At 37.7% G+C, this 17,828-nt stretch overlaps 1 protein-coding gene across 1 annotated transcript in view; it reads left to right on the top strand.

The window, feature by feature from the left end:
• Positions 1 to 17,828, top strand: part of LOC126248098 (vesicle-fusing ATPase 1) — a 104,785-nt gene that overhangs the window by 59,696 nt on the left and 27,261 nt on the right. The window contains exon 8 of the mRNA XM_049948768.1: positions 11,093 to 11,317. Within this exon, the coding sequence (XP_049804725.1) occupies positions 11,093 to 11,317 (225 nt within the window). The remainder of the gene's footprint in view (positions 1 to 11,092; positions 11,318 to 17,828) is intronic.

The raw sequence follows: 17,828 nt of genomic DNA on the forward strand, positions 1-17,828 counted from the left end.
ATGCCACGAGTTGACATGTTGTTATTACTGTATTAAGAGTCAATATAGTCAGATTATTAGTAACATGGGAAAGAAATCTGACTCTACAAAATTGAAAACATAATGTGAAACTCTGTTAAAGAGAGAGAAAAAAAAAAAAAAATCATTACTTGCATGTTCTGTGGATCGTAATTGTGAACACTATGAAGTGGAACTAGTCAGTTTCACAATTATAAAGCACTCTCTTGGTGAAAAATATGGTAGCATTCTGACCATTTACATAGTTTCCACAAGTGCGAGAGAGAGAGAGAGAGAGAGAGAGAGAGAGAGAGAGAGAGAGAGAGAGAGAGAGAGATTTCTGTACGTGTTCAAAGCTAATTTTATCATCAGTTATATCCTTTACATCACTTACGTGGTCAAAGATATTTTTTCTGTCCCACATTAAGGCTGCATAATGAACAGTGTAAATCATTCCTCTTTTTAGTATTACACTGAAGAGCCAAAGAAACTGGTACTCCTGTCTAAATATCATGTAGGGCCCCCACGAGCTCACAGGAGTGATGCAACACGACGTAGCATGGACTCAACAAATGTCTGATGTAGTGTGGAGGGAACTGACACCATGAATCCTGCAGGACTTTCCATAAATCTGTAGTAGTACAGGGGGATGGAGGTCTTTTCTGAACAGCACATTGCAAGGCATCCCAGAGATGATCAATAATGTTCATGTCTGGGGAGTCTGGTGGCTAGTAGAAGTGTTTAAATGCAGAAGAGTGTTCCTGGAACCACTCTGTAGCAATTCTGGACATGTGGAGTATCGCATTGTCCTGCCGGAATTTCCCAAGTCAGTCAGAATGCACAATGGACGTGAATGGATGCAGATGATCAGACAGGATACTTACGTATGTGTCACCTGTCAGAGTCGTATCTAGACATATCAGGGGTCCCACATCACTCAAAGTGCACACACCCCACACCATTACACAGCCTCCACCAGCTTGAACAGTCCCCTGCTGACATGCAGGGTCCATGGATTCATGAGGTTGTCTCCATACCCGTACACGTCCATACACTCGATAAAATTTGAAAGGAGACTCATCCGACTGGGAAACATGTTTCCAGTCATCAACAGTCCAATATCGTTGTTAACGGGCCCAGGTGAGGCATAAAGCTTTGTGTCGTGCAGTTATCAAGGGTACACAAGAAGGCCTCTGGCTCAAAAATCCCATATTGATGATGATTCGTTGAATGGTTCAAACATTGACACTTTTTGATGGCCCAGCATTGAAATCTGCAGCAATTTGCAGAAGGGTTGCACTTTTGTTACGTTGAATGATTCTCTTCAGTCGTCGTCGGTCCCATTCTTGTAGGGTCTTTTTTCGGCCTCAGAAATGCCAAAGATTTGATGTTTTACTGGATTCCTGATATTCATGGTACACTCGTGAAATGGTCATATGGGAAAATCCCCACTTCTTCGCTAGCAGAGATGCTGTGTACCATCACTTGGGTGTCAACTGTAACACCACATTAAAACTCAATTAAATCTTGCTAACCTACCATTGCAGCAGCAGTAACTGATCTAACGACTGTGCCCAACACTTGTTGTCTTACATAGGCATTGCTGACTGCAACACCACACTCTGCCTTTTTATATATCTCTTTGTTTGAATACGCATGCCTATACCAGTTTCTTTGGTGCTTCAGTGTATATTTGTAAATGTTATTTGTGATTGATTGTTAGCAACATACTTCAAAATGGAGGACATGTACTGTGAGGCTGTTAAATTGTTTAAAAAGCTGTGTGCAAGATGTTTACTGTGGACATCACATATTATCCTTATTGCATTGTTCTCTGAAACACATTTTTTCCTCAATAAGTTACTCCAGAATATTTTCTCCTAAGACACAAATGAATGAAAGTGGGAAAAGTCAATTTTTTAAAATTTTCATCCCCAAAATCAAATATAACACCAAATCTGCAGAGCTGAAATGTTTGAAGATTTGTAATGTGTATTCCAGTCCAAATTCTTATCAACATAAACACCAGTGAATTTAGAATATCCTGTTTTGTTTACTGATTCACTTTCATGCATAATTTTTAATGATGTGGTTGGGCCTTGTACTGAAATTCCTGTATTGTGTTTATATTCACTGCCTCTGTACCCGAATTGTTACTGTTGCTGGCATAGTCCATATCAACTCAGGCAGCCTACGGAAAACTCTTACCTTCATAGTCTCAGATGTCATTGAATTAAGCATATGTTGTACATAAAATCTATGAACACTACAAATAATTCAATACCTTCTCTTGCTGACAGTACGGGTAATGTAACGGATGATGTTAAACAGAAGGCCGAAATTCTAAACCTAGCTTTCAAAAACTCTTTTACGGTAGAGGACTGCAGCAACATTCCCCCCTTTCATTTATTGAACAAACGCAAGGTTGGCTGACATAGTGTTTAGTGTATCTGGGATTGTTAAACAGTTAAGATCCTTAGACATCCAGAAGGCATCCCCGTTAGATTATATGTTGACTGTGCTACAAATATAGCACCATTCTTATCCATCATCTGTCAGAGATCATTGGAACAGCGAAAAGTTCCATGGGACTGGAAGAAGGCCCAGGTCATAACAATCTATAGAAAGGGGAGAAAGTCGGATGCACATAATTAACGGCCAATTTCACTGACATTGATTTGTTGTAGAATCATGGAACGTATTTTGTGTTCAGACATAATGATCTTTTTAGGCTCTGAGAAGCTCATATGCAGAAACCAGCATGGTTTTAGGAAACGGCAGTCATGCGAGACACAGCTGGCCCTCTTTGTGCGTGATATACAACAGGCTCTAGATATCGGCTCCCAGGTTGATGCCATATTTCTAGACTTTCAAAAGGCGTTAGACTCTGTTCTGCACTGGTGCTTGCTCCAAAAAGTGCGCACTTATGGTCTATCTGGTGACATATGTGGTTGGATAGAAAGTTTTCTAACAGACATATAGCAGTATGTCATCCTGAATGGGGTGACTTCAACAGAAACAAGCGTAACTTCAGGTGTGCCCCAGGGCAGCATAATAGGTCTGCTGCTTTTTACAATTTACATAAAAGATCTGGTTGATGGTATTGACAGCAGCATTAGACTGTTTGCTGATGATGCTGTAGTGTACAGTAAAGTAGTATCACATGAAAGTTGTGAACAAATCAGTGAGGATTTGCAGAAAATAAATGCTGGTATAATGACTGGCAGTTGTCTCTCAATATTAGTAAGTGTAACCTACTCCGTATAACAAGGTGAAAATCCCCATTAATGTAAGAGTACAAAATAAATACTCAGTCTTCGGAATCGGTAGCAAATGTATCTGAGTGTGACTATTTGAAATGATCTCAAATGGAACGATCAGAATACACAAGTAATGGGCAAGATGAACTCTAGATTGCGATTTATTGGTAGAATCCTGAAATGATGCAGTCCTTAAACAAAGGAAATTGCTTACAATACGTTACTTTACCCAGTCTTAGAGTATTGTTCAGAGTATTGTTCATCTGTATGGGACACGTACCAGTTGGGTCTGATTCAAGGGATTGAGAAGGTCCAAAGAAGAGTGGCAAGATTCGTGACTGGTACATTTAGCCATCGTGAGAGCATTACAAATCTCATAGAAAGTTTGAAGTGGGGCACACTTGCAGATAGAAGACACGCTAAACGGAAGGGGCTGCTCACTAAATTCCGAAATCCGATCTTTGGCGAGGATGTAGAGCATATATTTTTACCACCAACTTTCAAATTGTGCAATGATCACCATTCAAAGATAAGGGAAATTAGAGCTCATGCTGAAGGCGTTCAGACAGTCGTTTTTCCCTTACATGTTCCACAAGTGGAACAGAGGGGGAGAAATATCCTTCCGCCACACACTGCTTAGTGGCTAGCGGAGTGTAGATGTAAATGTTAAAATTAAGGACTAATTAAGGAACGCACATTTTTTTGTTTTCCCCAGAAAGCTTTCTGCTCCGAGATACAGCCCTCTAAATATGACACTGTGCATACCATTTTGAAGATGTGAATTTTGGAAATAATTTTAAAATGCTGTATCTCTGGAAAAGTTCTAGATATTTTGTTGGTGTTTTTTTATTTGAAAGATAATTGCTTTATGATTACAAAGAAATCCTCCATTTGGACTTAACTGTCAAAGTTCTATTGCTATAGTGTTCTGAACTTTTTTATAATTTATGGATTTTTTTTTCCAATAACACCAATCCTTTCTTTTTTTTTTTTTTTTTTTTTTTTTTTTTTTTTTTTTTTTTTTTTTTTTTAGTACCGTCTAGTTCTACATTCCCTGAAAAGGAGAGCTTCCACTTTTAGGTGGAACAGGTTTTATAAAAATTGGGAATTTTTGCCATACGTAAAACCTGTTTTATTATCACATAACAGGCTTGTAAAAATCAAAACCTAGCCTTATTTAACATAATTTTAGTTTCGAAAGATGAGTAAGAGACACAGTTTTCAAGCATTTTAAATGGTTCCAAAATGAATGTGAAAGGTCCAAAGACTTAAAGCTTTCAATTTATACAAATTGTATGGACTCTGTTTTGTACTGCAATTAGCCAGTCAATAAACTAAAAATGTGTTCCACGGTATCTTCCTTTGATATAGTGTGATGCCTTCCTGTTGAACCAATAGGAATCTTCAAAACATTGTGAACAGAAAGTGAGCACTGATGACTTTTTTGCTGCCCTTAAGCTGGAAACCTATATCCAGCAGCTGGTCTATGTGGTAGCATAAAGTTCACTACAATTTCATTTAACTCATAACTGGTGTCTATAATATCTGCAATCCATCAGTCACAGTCATACTCACACACCACAAACATACCCCTTCTCAGATTTTGAATCTGAATTTTATCCTGCTGTTTCTTAGGTGTTGGCTGAATGAATGAAATTTTTTTTTTGCTCCTTAAAGTGTGTGCAATATGAGTTCGTCCATCACTTTGAGTCCAAAAATGCGCCTTCTGAATTCCTTTCACAGGAGTAGTTTGTTTAGACCACTCTTCTTTTTTCTGCTCACAGAATTCTCTGATTTCCTCTTTGGACAAAAGAATGAGGGCTGTGGATGTGTAAGATTTCACGACTCGTGTAAAATCCTCAGTGTTTTGAATCACAGCTGCATTTGGTCTGGAAAGTTTGTTTTATAGCATGGCGCTTCAGCATGCCTCCTACACTACCACAAGGCCCCTTCCCGTGACCAGTAGCACTGTATACCCAGTCAGTTGGCACAAACAACTTACTCAATTCAAACAGCTGGAAACTATTTTTAAATGACTGGGAGCATCATCAGAAATAATGATCATCTTCTCTGCCTCTGTTTGCAGTTGAAGAATTTTGCGCATTGCTAGCAAAGCATGGGCTGAGTCATGTGCTGCGTCATCACTTATAACTGCAACACTTGTAGTCTTGTTTTGAAAATGTCACTCCTGTAAAAATTAAAACCTGGTCATTACTCCAATGATACCTTTGTACTTCTTGTTGGAGAACTACAGACCAGTTCTCAGCAAAATCACAGTGAAGTACTAAACATAGTTCTTCAGTCTGTACACACCCTTTCACTTCTGCAATGTATTGCTGTTGCAATTTCTTCAGATACTGTTCTGTCACTGCTTTCACTGACCATTTACCAAGTTCATCAATGAAACTGTCCAAGGCAACAGTTTTCTTAATTAGTTTATTTTCCTCCCATGTCGCATATGTAATTTCTGTAGAGTTGTCTGCTACGTTTTCCAAGCCAAGTCTCTGTGATGACAGTCCTCCCTTTTCAGGGCAGTCACCACATTCTTGAAACAAACAAGTCTCTTGCTTTACGTCACAGACTACTAATGACTTTACGCACCCAACCAAGGTGTCATATGTTATATGCTCTTGTAAGTTCTTCAAAGTTACTACACAAAAGTTCAAAATTCGCGCAGTACACACATAGACAGACATCTCTAGGTGGGTGTGGAACTACGCACTTTGGTCGTAGAGCACAAAATTTTGATATTCCAATATGTGAAGTTGTATAGTTGCTCTTATAAATTGCAAAAGTTTCTTTAATACTGAGAGTCATGAACCTCTTCACTTCCACAACTTTTTGACCTTCAACTGTTACAGGTATAGTGTCTTTTTTGTTGGCACTCTGGCGAGAACAGACCCATCTATCTTTCAGATAAAAAGACTGCACGTTTGAACTTGAGGTGTGCTTTTACAGGATGACCATAATAGGGACCTGGTCTTCCAATGACTCCTTTTACATACCTCACATTTCTTGATTTGTCTACCATGTACTTTGATACTGATGGAACATTGTTCAAAATTGTGTTCTTTGAAAATGCCTCTGGAATAATAGTTAAAACTTGCACCTTTTCACTGTAGGATGCACAATATTCAACAGCTGAATTGATATTTGTGAAAAATTCCTGGAAAGAGGTGCAAGAGTGCTTTGGTTCATTTTCTTCTAAAGATGGAATTTCTACTGTGAAGAGTGTGGTCAGTTTTGCTGTAGTGTATTCATCCATAGCTTTAGTGATTTCTCTGTGCTTTCTTGATACATAGAGCTTATGACTCGACTTCACTGACCAGGGTTTCTTAACAGGACTAACACTTACCTCTGTAGTTGACTGATCAAAGGTATTTAATTCTTCCTCTACTGATGCAAAATCTGCATCATCTGCACCATGGGAGGCTTCAACTTGTTCGGATACTATCATTGTGTTATTCTGTCAAAGCATTTAGAACACAAAATGTCGTCACTGGAAACATCTCCACTTTGAAATAGTCTTCAAATGAAAACACTTATTCCCAACCTGAACAAATTCTATTTTTTGTTTGTCTTATATATCACTCTCTTATTGATATGCAAGTAGCCAGCACACTTCACTCTCCTGTGGCCCCAGTCAGAAGACGTTTTAAACAGTCCTTTTCACAAAACACTCTGCAACTGTGTCAACTGACAAATTCCTCATGAAAACACAGAACACACTGGATGGTCTCATATTTCTTAGAATCCTCGTCAGTAAACAAATTGGCACTGAAGAACTACAATACAGAAACCTGCAGTTAACAACCATGACAAAGAATCTGACAAGAAACTAGAACAAAGTGTAAGAGATATCTGCAACAATGAAAGTGAAAAATAAATGCAACAAAGAAAGTGATAAGAAATAACTGCAACAAAGCAATATAAATAAACATTGTAACAAATAAATTAGTAAGAAACTTCAGTGAAAACATATGTTACCCGTGCAAGTTAGAAAAAAATGATATTTTAAAATAAAACCTGTCCAACTTAAAAGTGGAAGCTCTCCTTTACAGAGAACATAGTCCTATATGATACTAATCAACAGAAAAAATCTAACTTTTCTGGATTGACATTCCAAAAAAAAATATCTCTAAATTATAAAAAAAATTCAAAAGGCAACAGTAAATGAATAAAAATCTCTCTACTTACTTGAGACTTTTAACACACACACACACACACACACACACACACACACACACACACACACACACACACACACACACACTGCCCAATTCTGTGCTTTCCCCAGGCACTGAACAGTAGAGAGCTTCATGTTCCAAGAGCTATGCATCCTCAACATTGACGGTGTACATGCCGCGTCAATTCAGGATAAAACTCCAAGCTTTCGACCACTACCTCCATGGTCGTCATCAGGGCTAAAACTGACTGTTGTGAACTAGTGAGGTTCCTACTTTTATATGCAAAGGATGGCTTCTGATTGGCTGGAATACGTCATAGCAACAGCGATATGGTGCATAGTGAAGTGGTGCCCTCTACTTCCATTGATGTAGTTTCTATCCCGCATTGCTTGCAGTGCCATCCCTTGAATCAGGAGGTAAAGTGCGGGAAGTTTTTCTCTGTGATTTTTCTTTATCCAGTGCACTCTTCCAAGTGTTGTTAAGTGCATAGCCGTTGCCCCTGTTAAAGTTATTATCGCTAAGTCTAATTTCGACTGCTTCCCGGATCACAGAGTCCCAGTAATTCGATGTGTGGGCTATTACTCTGGTTTCTTCAAATAAAATCTTATGCTTGTTAAGCAGGCTATGCTCAGCCACAGCTGATTTTTTCCAAATACCTGTATTTCAGATGGCGCTGGTGCTAGATGCAGCGGTCGGCAACGGTTCTTACAGACTGGCCCACATAATTCTTGCCGCATTCGCAAGGAATAGTATAAATTCCCAGCACTCTTAAGCAGAGACTATCTTGGGCTGGTCTCAACATTTCCTTAATTTTCCTAGGTGGTCTGAAAACTTGTTTTATTCCTTGCCTCTTTAGGACTCTGCCTATCTTGCTTGTTGTAGCACCGCAAAAAGAAAGCCGCGCTATGTGTTGGTCCTCTTCTTGTATATGGCCGGCATCGTGTCTTACTTTCTTGGACAATACTGATTTAATTTCACCGGCAGAATAACCATTCCTCTTGAAAATAGTCGTCAAATGGTTAATCTCGGGACCGAGGTGATCCTTGTCGGAAATAGTCCTGGCTCTGTGTACTAAAGTATTCAGCATAGCTCTCTTCTGAGACGGATGATGGAAGCTGTGGCTATGCAGATATAAGTCTGTATGGGTTGGCTTCCTGTACACAGAATGGCCCAGTTGTCCATCCGGCTTTCGCTCCACCAACACATCTAAAAAAGGTAACTTCCCTTCCTTCTCTACCTCCAATGTAAATTTTATGTTTGGATGTACACCATTTAAATGTTCAACGAACTGCTGCAGCGTGTCACTGCCATGTGGCCAGATTAAAAAAGTATCGTTGACGTATCTGTAGAAGCATGATGGGCGGAGGTGAGCACTGCTCAACGCTCGTTGATGCCAAGACCCGGATTTGATTCCTAGTACCACCTCAAATTTTTTTCTGAGGCAGAGGGGCGTGGAACAGGATCCATTTAGCTTTGTAAAGCCTAATGAGGAACTCTTTGAATAAAGAAGCAGAAGTACCATCAGAATTCTTCTATCGGTAATAATGGCTGGAGAGATTGTTGAAATGAAGGTCATGTATCCAAAGATCAGACTGCTCCTCATCCTGCCTTGTGGGCAGCAGTCGGAACAGTCATACGGCCTAATCCGTGATTTGTGTTTGTCTTCTTATTTGGGGCAGGGCATTTGCAGAGAATCAGTTATTAATGTATGATAAAGTGTTATTTCCATTTTCAAATGTCGAAGTTAGTCCATAAATCAACAGAGAGAAATATTTCTGCTTTTTGGATGTATGGTGGAAGATCATTTGTAGATGACAAAAACAAGAGTGGACCCCATACTGATTCGTGTGGTAACTTATACTGATTATTCTTCACTGTGAACATGAAAACCAGTTACCAGCGAGATCTCTGGTGCCATAATACTTGAGTTTCTCTAAGAGAATAGTTTGAACTGCACAGTCAAATGGTTTTGTTAGCATTTTTAACAATATTGTTGGATACAATAAAGGTACATACAATTGAACACCAATATTATTGAATAACATTTTCTTATGTGGTTTTGTACTGTGTGTGCTTCAGTAAATTTTTCATGGTTCCACTTCCGGATTTTATTTAAGAATTTCATACTCATTTAATGTTAGGTTTTACCATGCAGATTCTGGCTGGGTCTAAGTAGCATGTATGTTGATCTCTGTGGTTTTATAGATATCAGTATCAGAAGTTTGGTGACAGCAGAGTAATACAACTGATCTGATGCTGCGTACTACCTACCGTATATACTAGAATAATCTGCACCCTCGAATAATCTGCACACCCCAATTTTGAGGAAGAGGAAAAAAAAATTATTTTTTGCTTTAATTTGTTTTATTTACAAAAAAAAAAAAAAAAAATTGTTCCAATGATATGATGTATTCAAAAGTATGTATAATAACTACTGGTTTGAAGCAACGCTGTTGTACAGGTTGATACATTGTTATTGTTAAAACGCAACCGATTCAGTGACGTGCAGTTGGCCAGCCGGCGGGCTGGCAGCCAGTGGCATGCAGCTGCCCGGCTGGCCCATTAGACAGGCGGGCGGCCAGGGAACATTATCACCGCCAGCCGGGACTCTACGCGTACCTACAATAGCAAAAAAAGAAATGTGAATTTGTTAATACGGTATGTGCAGTAAAATGTTTTAGTCAATACTGGTACGTTTCTCTCAAAATAGACTGGCGTTTGATCTGCATTACCAATTTGCGATAATATATAGGACTGTTTATGGCGCAGATTTATCACATAATGATGAAAATTCACTATTTTTCCTCGTAATCACCTGAAAGCCGCTGAGCGATAGTAGTTTTCCTCCAGAATCCTAAACAATTTCAGTTGAAAAATCTTGATAGCCAGCCCCGGCTAGCTTTGAAACTGGTAATGCCTAGTTCTTTGGCTAAAGACAATGCTTTAAGTTGGCACATTTCACTCGTCACCACTTCTCATCTACATAATCGCAAAATGCCCGGCAAAATGCCCGGCAATTACTATTAGTTTCTTGAAGCTGCGTTTTATTTTTTCACCAGTCACGAATACAACTCTCACTCTCGTTGTACTTCCTTCCTGCTGCACGGTTTCCAATATTCTTGGGTCCTTCAATAATTTTCACTTTTCTTTAGCAGTGTATGAGTGATAATGAGAACTTGTAGCCATAATTAACAAGTTTGAAGATGTTAATACTTAACTCCTAACATGCTACTGATGTGTCACAGACTGAGGCTGCAACAATGCAATAGTAGAATGGGATGTATTATTGGAGGCAGAGCAGTACCAACAATGTTTCGAATAATCCGCGCACCCCAGTTTTTTGTCCTAAAATTCGGGAAAAAACATGCGCGAATTATTCGAGTATATATGGTACTACTACTACTACTACTACTACTACTACTACAGTATATGTCAACAGTGTGTGACATGCCCAGTTCGAAACCATTATCACATATTGGCTTTTGACCCATCTCATAGTGGTGTGTGGCAACCCTAGCATGTGTACATGCTATTGAGTTGTTGTGAAGTTAACAATAAACTGAATTGTACGTATCCAGAATTTATATTTTATTTTCCAAAGAAATTTGTTAGTATTGGTGTTAAATATACTATTCCTTTTCTTTTCAGTTAGGTCCAAACAGTGGTCTTCATATAATTATTTTTGATGAGATTGATGCTATTTGCAAGTCCCGTGGGTCTGTCGCGGGCAACACAGGTGTTCATGACACTGTTGTAAATCAGCTGCTGGCTAAAATTGATGGTGTCGAACAACTGAACAACATATTAGTCATTGGAATGACAAATCGACGTGATATGATAGATGAAGCACTGCTTCGACCTGGACGCTTAGAGGTAAGAGTTCATTTTCAGATATTACCTGAAAATTAAGTTGTGGCTTTAAGGTAGCCTTCATTTACTTTGCATGTGTACTCCATTCTTTTTATAGCAATATTTAGTCTCTGAACAATTGTATCTACAGGAAATTGAATGTTTTAAGTGCTTATAGCCATTTACTTCCCATTTTATGAAATTTTTCTGTTTCAAATCATGAATCTGAAAGTTCTGAATGAAAGAAATGAAGACATATAAAAATAATTTTAGTAAGAGAGTGTGAATATTGTATTTTGTTAATTGTGTATGTGTGTAAGCTATTAACTCTTTGCACATTGTGTCACTGATCACCCAGTTTCCCCCAATATTGAAACATGACTATCATACTCTGAAAGAATATATTGAATACTAATTTAACAATCAGCAGAAGCTGACTCCTTGCGACATGAATGTGCAGGCTTGGTTTGAATATTGTCTTCTTTCACCCAGTTTCACGATGGACTGAACTTTCACATGCAAACACTGGTGCCCAATGAACAACCCAAGTTTGCATCAGACTGCTTTGAGGAAAGTAGTGTAACATAACTGGTTAGACTGAGTATGGGTGATAACACCTTGATAATTCTTTCCCTCTGCTGTTGATTACATTGTTTGGGGCCCTCAGGCTACCTCAGGCCTATGGAAAATATTTAACATGTGATGTGTGTGGAGAAGCTACAGTCTGATTCAGCTAGTCTGCGTTAAAAGGTAAAAGGGAATAAATAAAATCTTTGCAGCAAGATGTATAAAATACATTTGACAAAGGCTATTGACAAAACTTCAAATTAGACACATTATTAACCGATCTACATTTAAATCAAGGTAAGTCATTCAGAATATTCAAACCTATGTAAAAACCGCCACCGGTGCATAAAAATTTATTACAGAAGTCGTCATCGTCGTCGTCTTCAGTCCAAAGACTGGTTTGATGCAGCTCTCCATACTAGTCTATCCTGTGTGAGCCTCTTCATCTCTGAATAACAACTGCAACATACATCCTTCTCAATCTGCTTACTATATTCATCTCTTGGTCTCACTGTAAGATTTTTAATGCACACACTTCCCTCCAGTACTAAACTGCTGGTCCCTTGGTGTCTCAGAACGTGTCCTATCAATTGATTCCTTATTTTCTTGTCTCCCCAATTCTATACAGTGCCTCCTCACTAGTTACATGATCGACCCATCTAATTTCAAACACTTACCTGACTTATACAACTATAGTTGGTGGTGACTTTAATTTCCCTCGATATGTTGGTGAAAGTACATGTTTAATTCTGGAGGTATGCATAAAACATAATCCAAAATTATGCTAAACGCATTCTCTGGAAATTATTTCAAACAATTAGTTCATGAGCCCACGTGAATAGTAAATGGTTGTGCAAATGCTCTTGACGTCTTAGCAACAAATAATCGCGAGCTAATAACAAGCATCAAAATAGACACAGGGATCAGTGAACACAGGGTTGTCATAGCAAGACTGAATATTGTAAACCCCAAATCCTCCAAAAATAAATGAAAAATATACCTATTCAAAAACGCTGATAAAAATTCACTTTATGGCTTCCTGAAAGACTATTTCCACTCCTTCCAAATTAACAGTGTAAGTGTAGACCAGATGTGACTTGAATTCAAAGAAATAGTATCAGCAGCAATTGAGAGATTTATACCAAATAAATTAACAGGACAGAACTAATCCTCCTTGGTACACAAAATAGGTCGAACACTGTTGCAGAAACAATGAAAAAAAGATGACAAATTGAAACAGATGAAAATATCCAAGATTGGCAATCTTTTACAAAAGCTCAAAATTCAGTGTGGACTTCAATGCAAGATGCTTATACAGTTTCCACAGCAAAACTTTGTCACAAAACCTGGCAGAAAATCCAAAGAAATTCTGGTTGTATGTGAAGTATGCTAGCAGCAAGACACAATCAGTGCCTTCTCTGCACGATAGCAATGGATATACTGAGTACAGTACTGCCAAAGCAGAGTTACGAAACATAGTTCGTTCACCAATAAAGATGAAGTAAATATTCCAGAATTAAAATCAAGAACAGCTACCAACATGAGTAATGTAGAAGTAGATATCCTTGGAGTAGTGAGCAACTTAAATCACTTAACAAGAGAAAGTCTTCCAGTCCAAACTGTATACCAATTGGATTCCTTTCACAGTATGCTGATGCAATAGTTCCATACTTGACAATCGTACGCAACAGCTTGCTCGACCAAAGATCTGTACCCAAAGACTGGAAAGTTGCGTAGGTCATTCCAATATTAAAGAAAGGTAGCAGGAGGAATCCACTAAATTACAGGCCCATATCATTAATGTCGATATGCAGCAGGATCCTGGAACATATATTGTTTGAACATTATGAATTACCTTGAAGAAAACGGTCTATTGACACACAGTCAACACGGATTTATAAAACATCGTTCATCGTTTGTATAAAACACAATTACCTCTTTTACTCACATGAATTGTTGAGTGCTATTGATAAGGGATGTCAAATTGTTTCTGTATTTCTAGACTTCCAGAAAGCTTTTGACACTGTACCACACAAGCGTCTTGTAGTGAAATTGTGTGCTTATGGAATATCATCTCAGTTGTGTAACTGGATTTGTGATTTCCTGTCAGAGATGTCACAGTTTGTAGTAATTGATGGAAAGTCATAGAGTAAAACAGAAGTGACTTCTGGCATTCCCCACGGTAGTGTTATAGGCCCTTAGCTGTTCCTTATCTATATAAACAATTTAGGAGACAGTCTGAGCAGCTGTCTTAGGTTGCTTGCAGATGACTGTCATTTATCGACTAGTGAAGTCATCAGAAGATCAAAACAAATTGCAAAAAGATTTAGAAAAGATATCTGTATGGTGCGAAAATTGGCAATTGACCCTAAATAATGAAAAGTGTGAGGTAATTCACATGAGTGCTAAAAGGAATCCATTAAACTTCAGTTACATGATAAATCAGCCAAATCTAAAGGCCGTAAATTCGACTAAATACATAGAATTTACAATTACAAACAACTAAAATTGGAAGGAACACACACACAATGTTGTGGGGAAAACTAATCAAAGACTACGTTTTATCGGTTGGACACTTAGAAAATGTAACAGATCTACTAAAGATACTGCCTACCTTTAGATTTTCATAGATACTACAACACTAGCAAATCATAGTATAAATTCAATATTTAATGACCTTTCAGATCATGATGCCCAGTTGCTTATGTTTAATATAGTGGGGTCTGATTCAACTAATAACAGGAAATGGGAAACTATACGAATAATAAATGAAACAGGAATTGAAGGTATAAAAAAACTGTTTGAGGAATACAGGCTGGAAAGATGTATACAATTCACCCGGAATAAATGAAAAATATAACTGTTCCTCTAATACGGTCAATGGTCACATTGAAAACAGCTGCCCTAAGAAAGTAATCAAAGCCAAAAGATTAAATTTTTCAAAACCTTGGATTAGAAATGGAATAAAAGTATCTTGAAAAACAAAAAGAAGACTGTACTTAATATCGAGGCAAAATGCTGCCTACAGAGCTAAATTACATTACACATTATATTGTAAAATTCTAAGCAAAGTACGTAAAGTAAAAATGTATTTATTTTCAAGAAAAAGTAAATGCCTCTAAATAAGATAAAAACTATATGGTACAAAGTAAAAAGTGAAACAGGAAAAAATAATCAGGCAAAAGAGGAAATTATGTTAAATGTAAATAATGAGTTGAGTTGAACAAAGATACCTCCAAAATTGCAGACACTTTCAACTTTTTTTCCTTTCAGTAGCAGACAACTTATGTTTGCATAGTTCCTCAGAAGACAGCTTAAAATATTTAAAAAATGCATTTCCGCAGAAGTTTGACAAAATTAAACTATATCCTACCTCACCGAAAAAGATTTCTAATATTATTAGCTCTCTTAAAAACAAATGTTCCAGTGTTTATGATGAAGTCAGCACTACCATAATTAAATGTTGCTCCACAGAACTTTGTGATATACTGAGTTATTTTCATAATGAATCCCTCCACAGTGGTACTTTTCCAGTGGAAAACTTCTGTCCCATTTCATTATTGGCAATATTTTCAAAAGTGTTTGAAAGGGTTATGTACAATAGACTTTATAAACACTTAGTACAGAAAGATATTTTCATCCGTAATCAGTTTGGATTTCGGAAAGGATTGTCAACTGATCAAGCTATATTCACTTTTACAGATGATATATTAGAATCAATAAATCAAAAGTTATTAGCACTTGGAATGTTATGTGATCTGGGTAAAGCTTTTGATTGTGTTAAGCATGATATCCTTATACGAAAGTTGAATTATTATGGGATAACAGGAGTAGCAGGGTCGTGGTTCTCATCCTATCTTTTGAATAGAAAACTGTGTGTGTGTGTGTGTCTGTGTGTGTGTGTGTGTGTCAGTCTTAAGTCTTACCACATAACAGTAGTCATTAAAAATATGAAACCATCAGACAAGGGGTGCCCCCAGGGTTCTATTTTAGGTCCCTTGTTCTTCCTATTATATATTAATGACCTTCCATATGAAGTGTCACAAAATGCAAATTTTGTCTTATTTGCAGATGATACAAATATTGGTATAAAAAACAGTACCCGTGATCTCACTGAGCAATCACTTTGACTCTTTCTACATCCCAGAGACTCCTCTCCAAGGGATCCATGGAAAAGATAAATGTAATGTAATGTACGCTATGCTTGTCCATCCTCTTTTAGTGTACTGCTGCATGGTGTGGGATCCTTACCAGATGGGATTGATGGTGTACACCGAGAAAGTCCAAAGAAGGGAAGCACGTTTTGTATTATTGGAAAATAGGGAAGATACTGTCTCTGAAGTGGTACAGGATTTGAGGTGGACATCATTAAAACAAAGGCATTTTTCACTGTGGCAGACTCTTTTGTAAACATTTTGTTGATGCCAACCTGCATAGGGAGAAATGATCATCATAATAAAACAACAACAACAATAAAATAAGGAAAATCAGAACTTGAACGGAAAGGTATAGGTGTTCATTTTTTCTGTGCACTATAGGATATAGGAATAATAGAGAATTATTTTGAAGGTGGTCCAATGACTCCTCTGTGAGCGCTTAAATGTGATTTGCAGAGTATCCACGTAGATGTAGATGTTTATGTAGATGAATGACTCTTCTACATTATACTGCAGCACCACATTTTGACAGCTTATATTTTCTTTTTGTTTAAACTGTTTATTGTCCACATTTCACTTAAATACATGGCTACACTCCAAATAAATATTTCCAGAAAAGACTTCGTAATGTTTAAATCTGTATTTGATGATAACAAAATTCTCTTCTTCAGAAAGGTTTCTCATGACATTGCCCGTCTACATTTTATATCCTCTCTACTTCCCAGTTATTTTGCTACCCAAATAGAAAAACTCATCCACTACTTCAAGTGTCTTGTTTTGTAATCAAATTCCCTTAGCATCACCTAATTTAATTCAGCTTCATTCCATTATCCTTTTTTTGCTCTTGTTAGTGTTCATCTTGTATTCTCCTTTCAAGACATTGTCCATTCCATTCTACTGCCCCTCTAAGTCTTTTGCAGTCTCTGCGGAATTACCATGTCATTGGCAAACCTCAGAGTTTTTATTTCTTCTCCATGAACTTTAATTCCTACTCCAACTTTTTCTTTGGTTTCCTTTGCTGCTTGTCCTGAGTACAGATTGAATAACATCATGGACAGACTGAAACACTGTTTCCCTCCTGTCTCAACCACTGAATCCCTTTCGTGCCACTCAGCTTTTATAACTGCCATCTGGTACTGTAAAAGTTGTACATAGCCCTTTGCTCCCTGTATTTGACCCCTGATACCTTCAGAGTATTCCAGTCATCATCAAAAGCTTTCTCTAAGTCTACAAATGCTATAAACATAGGTTTGTCTTTCCTTAACCTACCTTCTAAGATAAGTCATAGGGTCAGTATTTCCTCATACATTCTTACATTTCTTCGGAATTCAAACTGCTCTTCCCCAAAGTCGCCTTCTAAGAGTTCTTCCATTCTTCTGAATTCTTTGGAATTCAGTTAGTATTTTGCAGCCATGACTTATTAAACTGATAGTTTGGTAATTTTCACACGTCAGCAACTGCATTGTATGGAATTGGAATCACTACATTCTTCTTGAAGTTGGCGAGTATTTCGCCTGTCTCGTACATCTTGCATAGAAGATTGAACTGTTTTGTCATGGCTGGCTCTCCCAAGGCTATCAGTAATCATGATGGAAAATCATCTACTCATGGGGCTTTTATCTAACTTTAATCTTTCAGAACTCTGTCCAATTCTTCTTGCAGTATCAGATCTCCCATCTCATCTTCTATGTCCACTTCCCTTTCTATGATATTGTCTTCAAGTTTTCTCCCATGTACAGACTCTCTATTATATACTCCTTCCACTTTTCAGCTTTTACCTCTTTGCTTAAGACTGGTTCTCCATCAGAGTT

This window comes from Schistocerca nitens, chromosome 3 (assembly GCF_023898315.1).
Source record: "Schistocerca nitens isolate TAMUIC-IGC-003100 chromosome 3, iqSchNite1.1, whole genome shotgun sequence".
NCBI classification, from domain to species: domain Eukaryota; kingdom Metazoa; phylum Arthropoda; class Insecta; order Orthoptera; family Acrididae; genus Schistocerca; species Schistocerca nitens.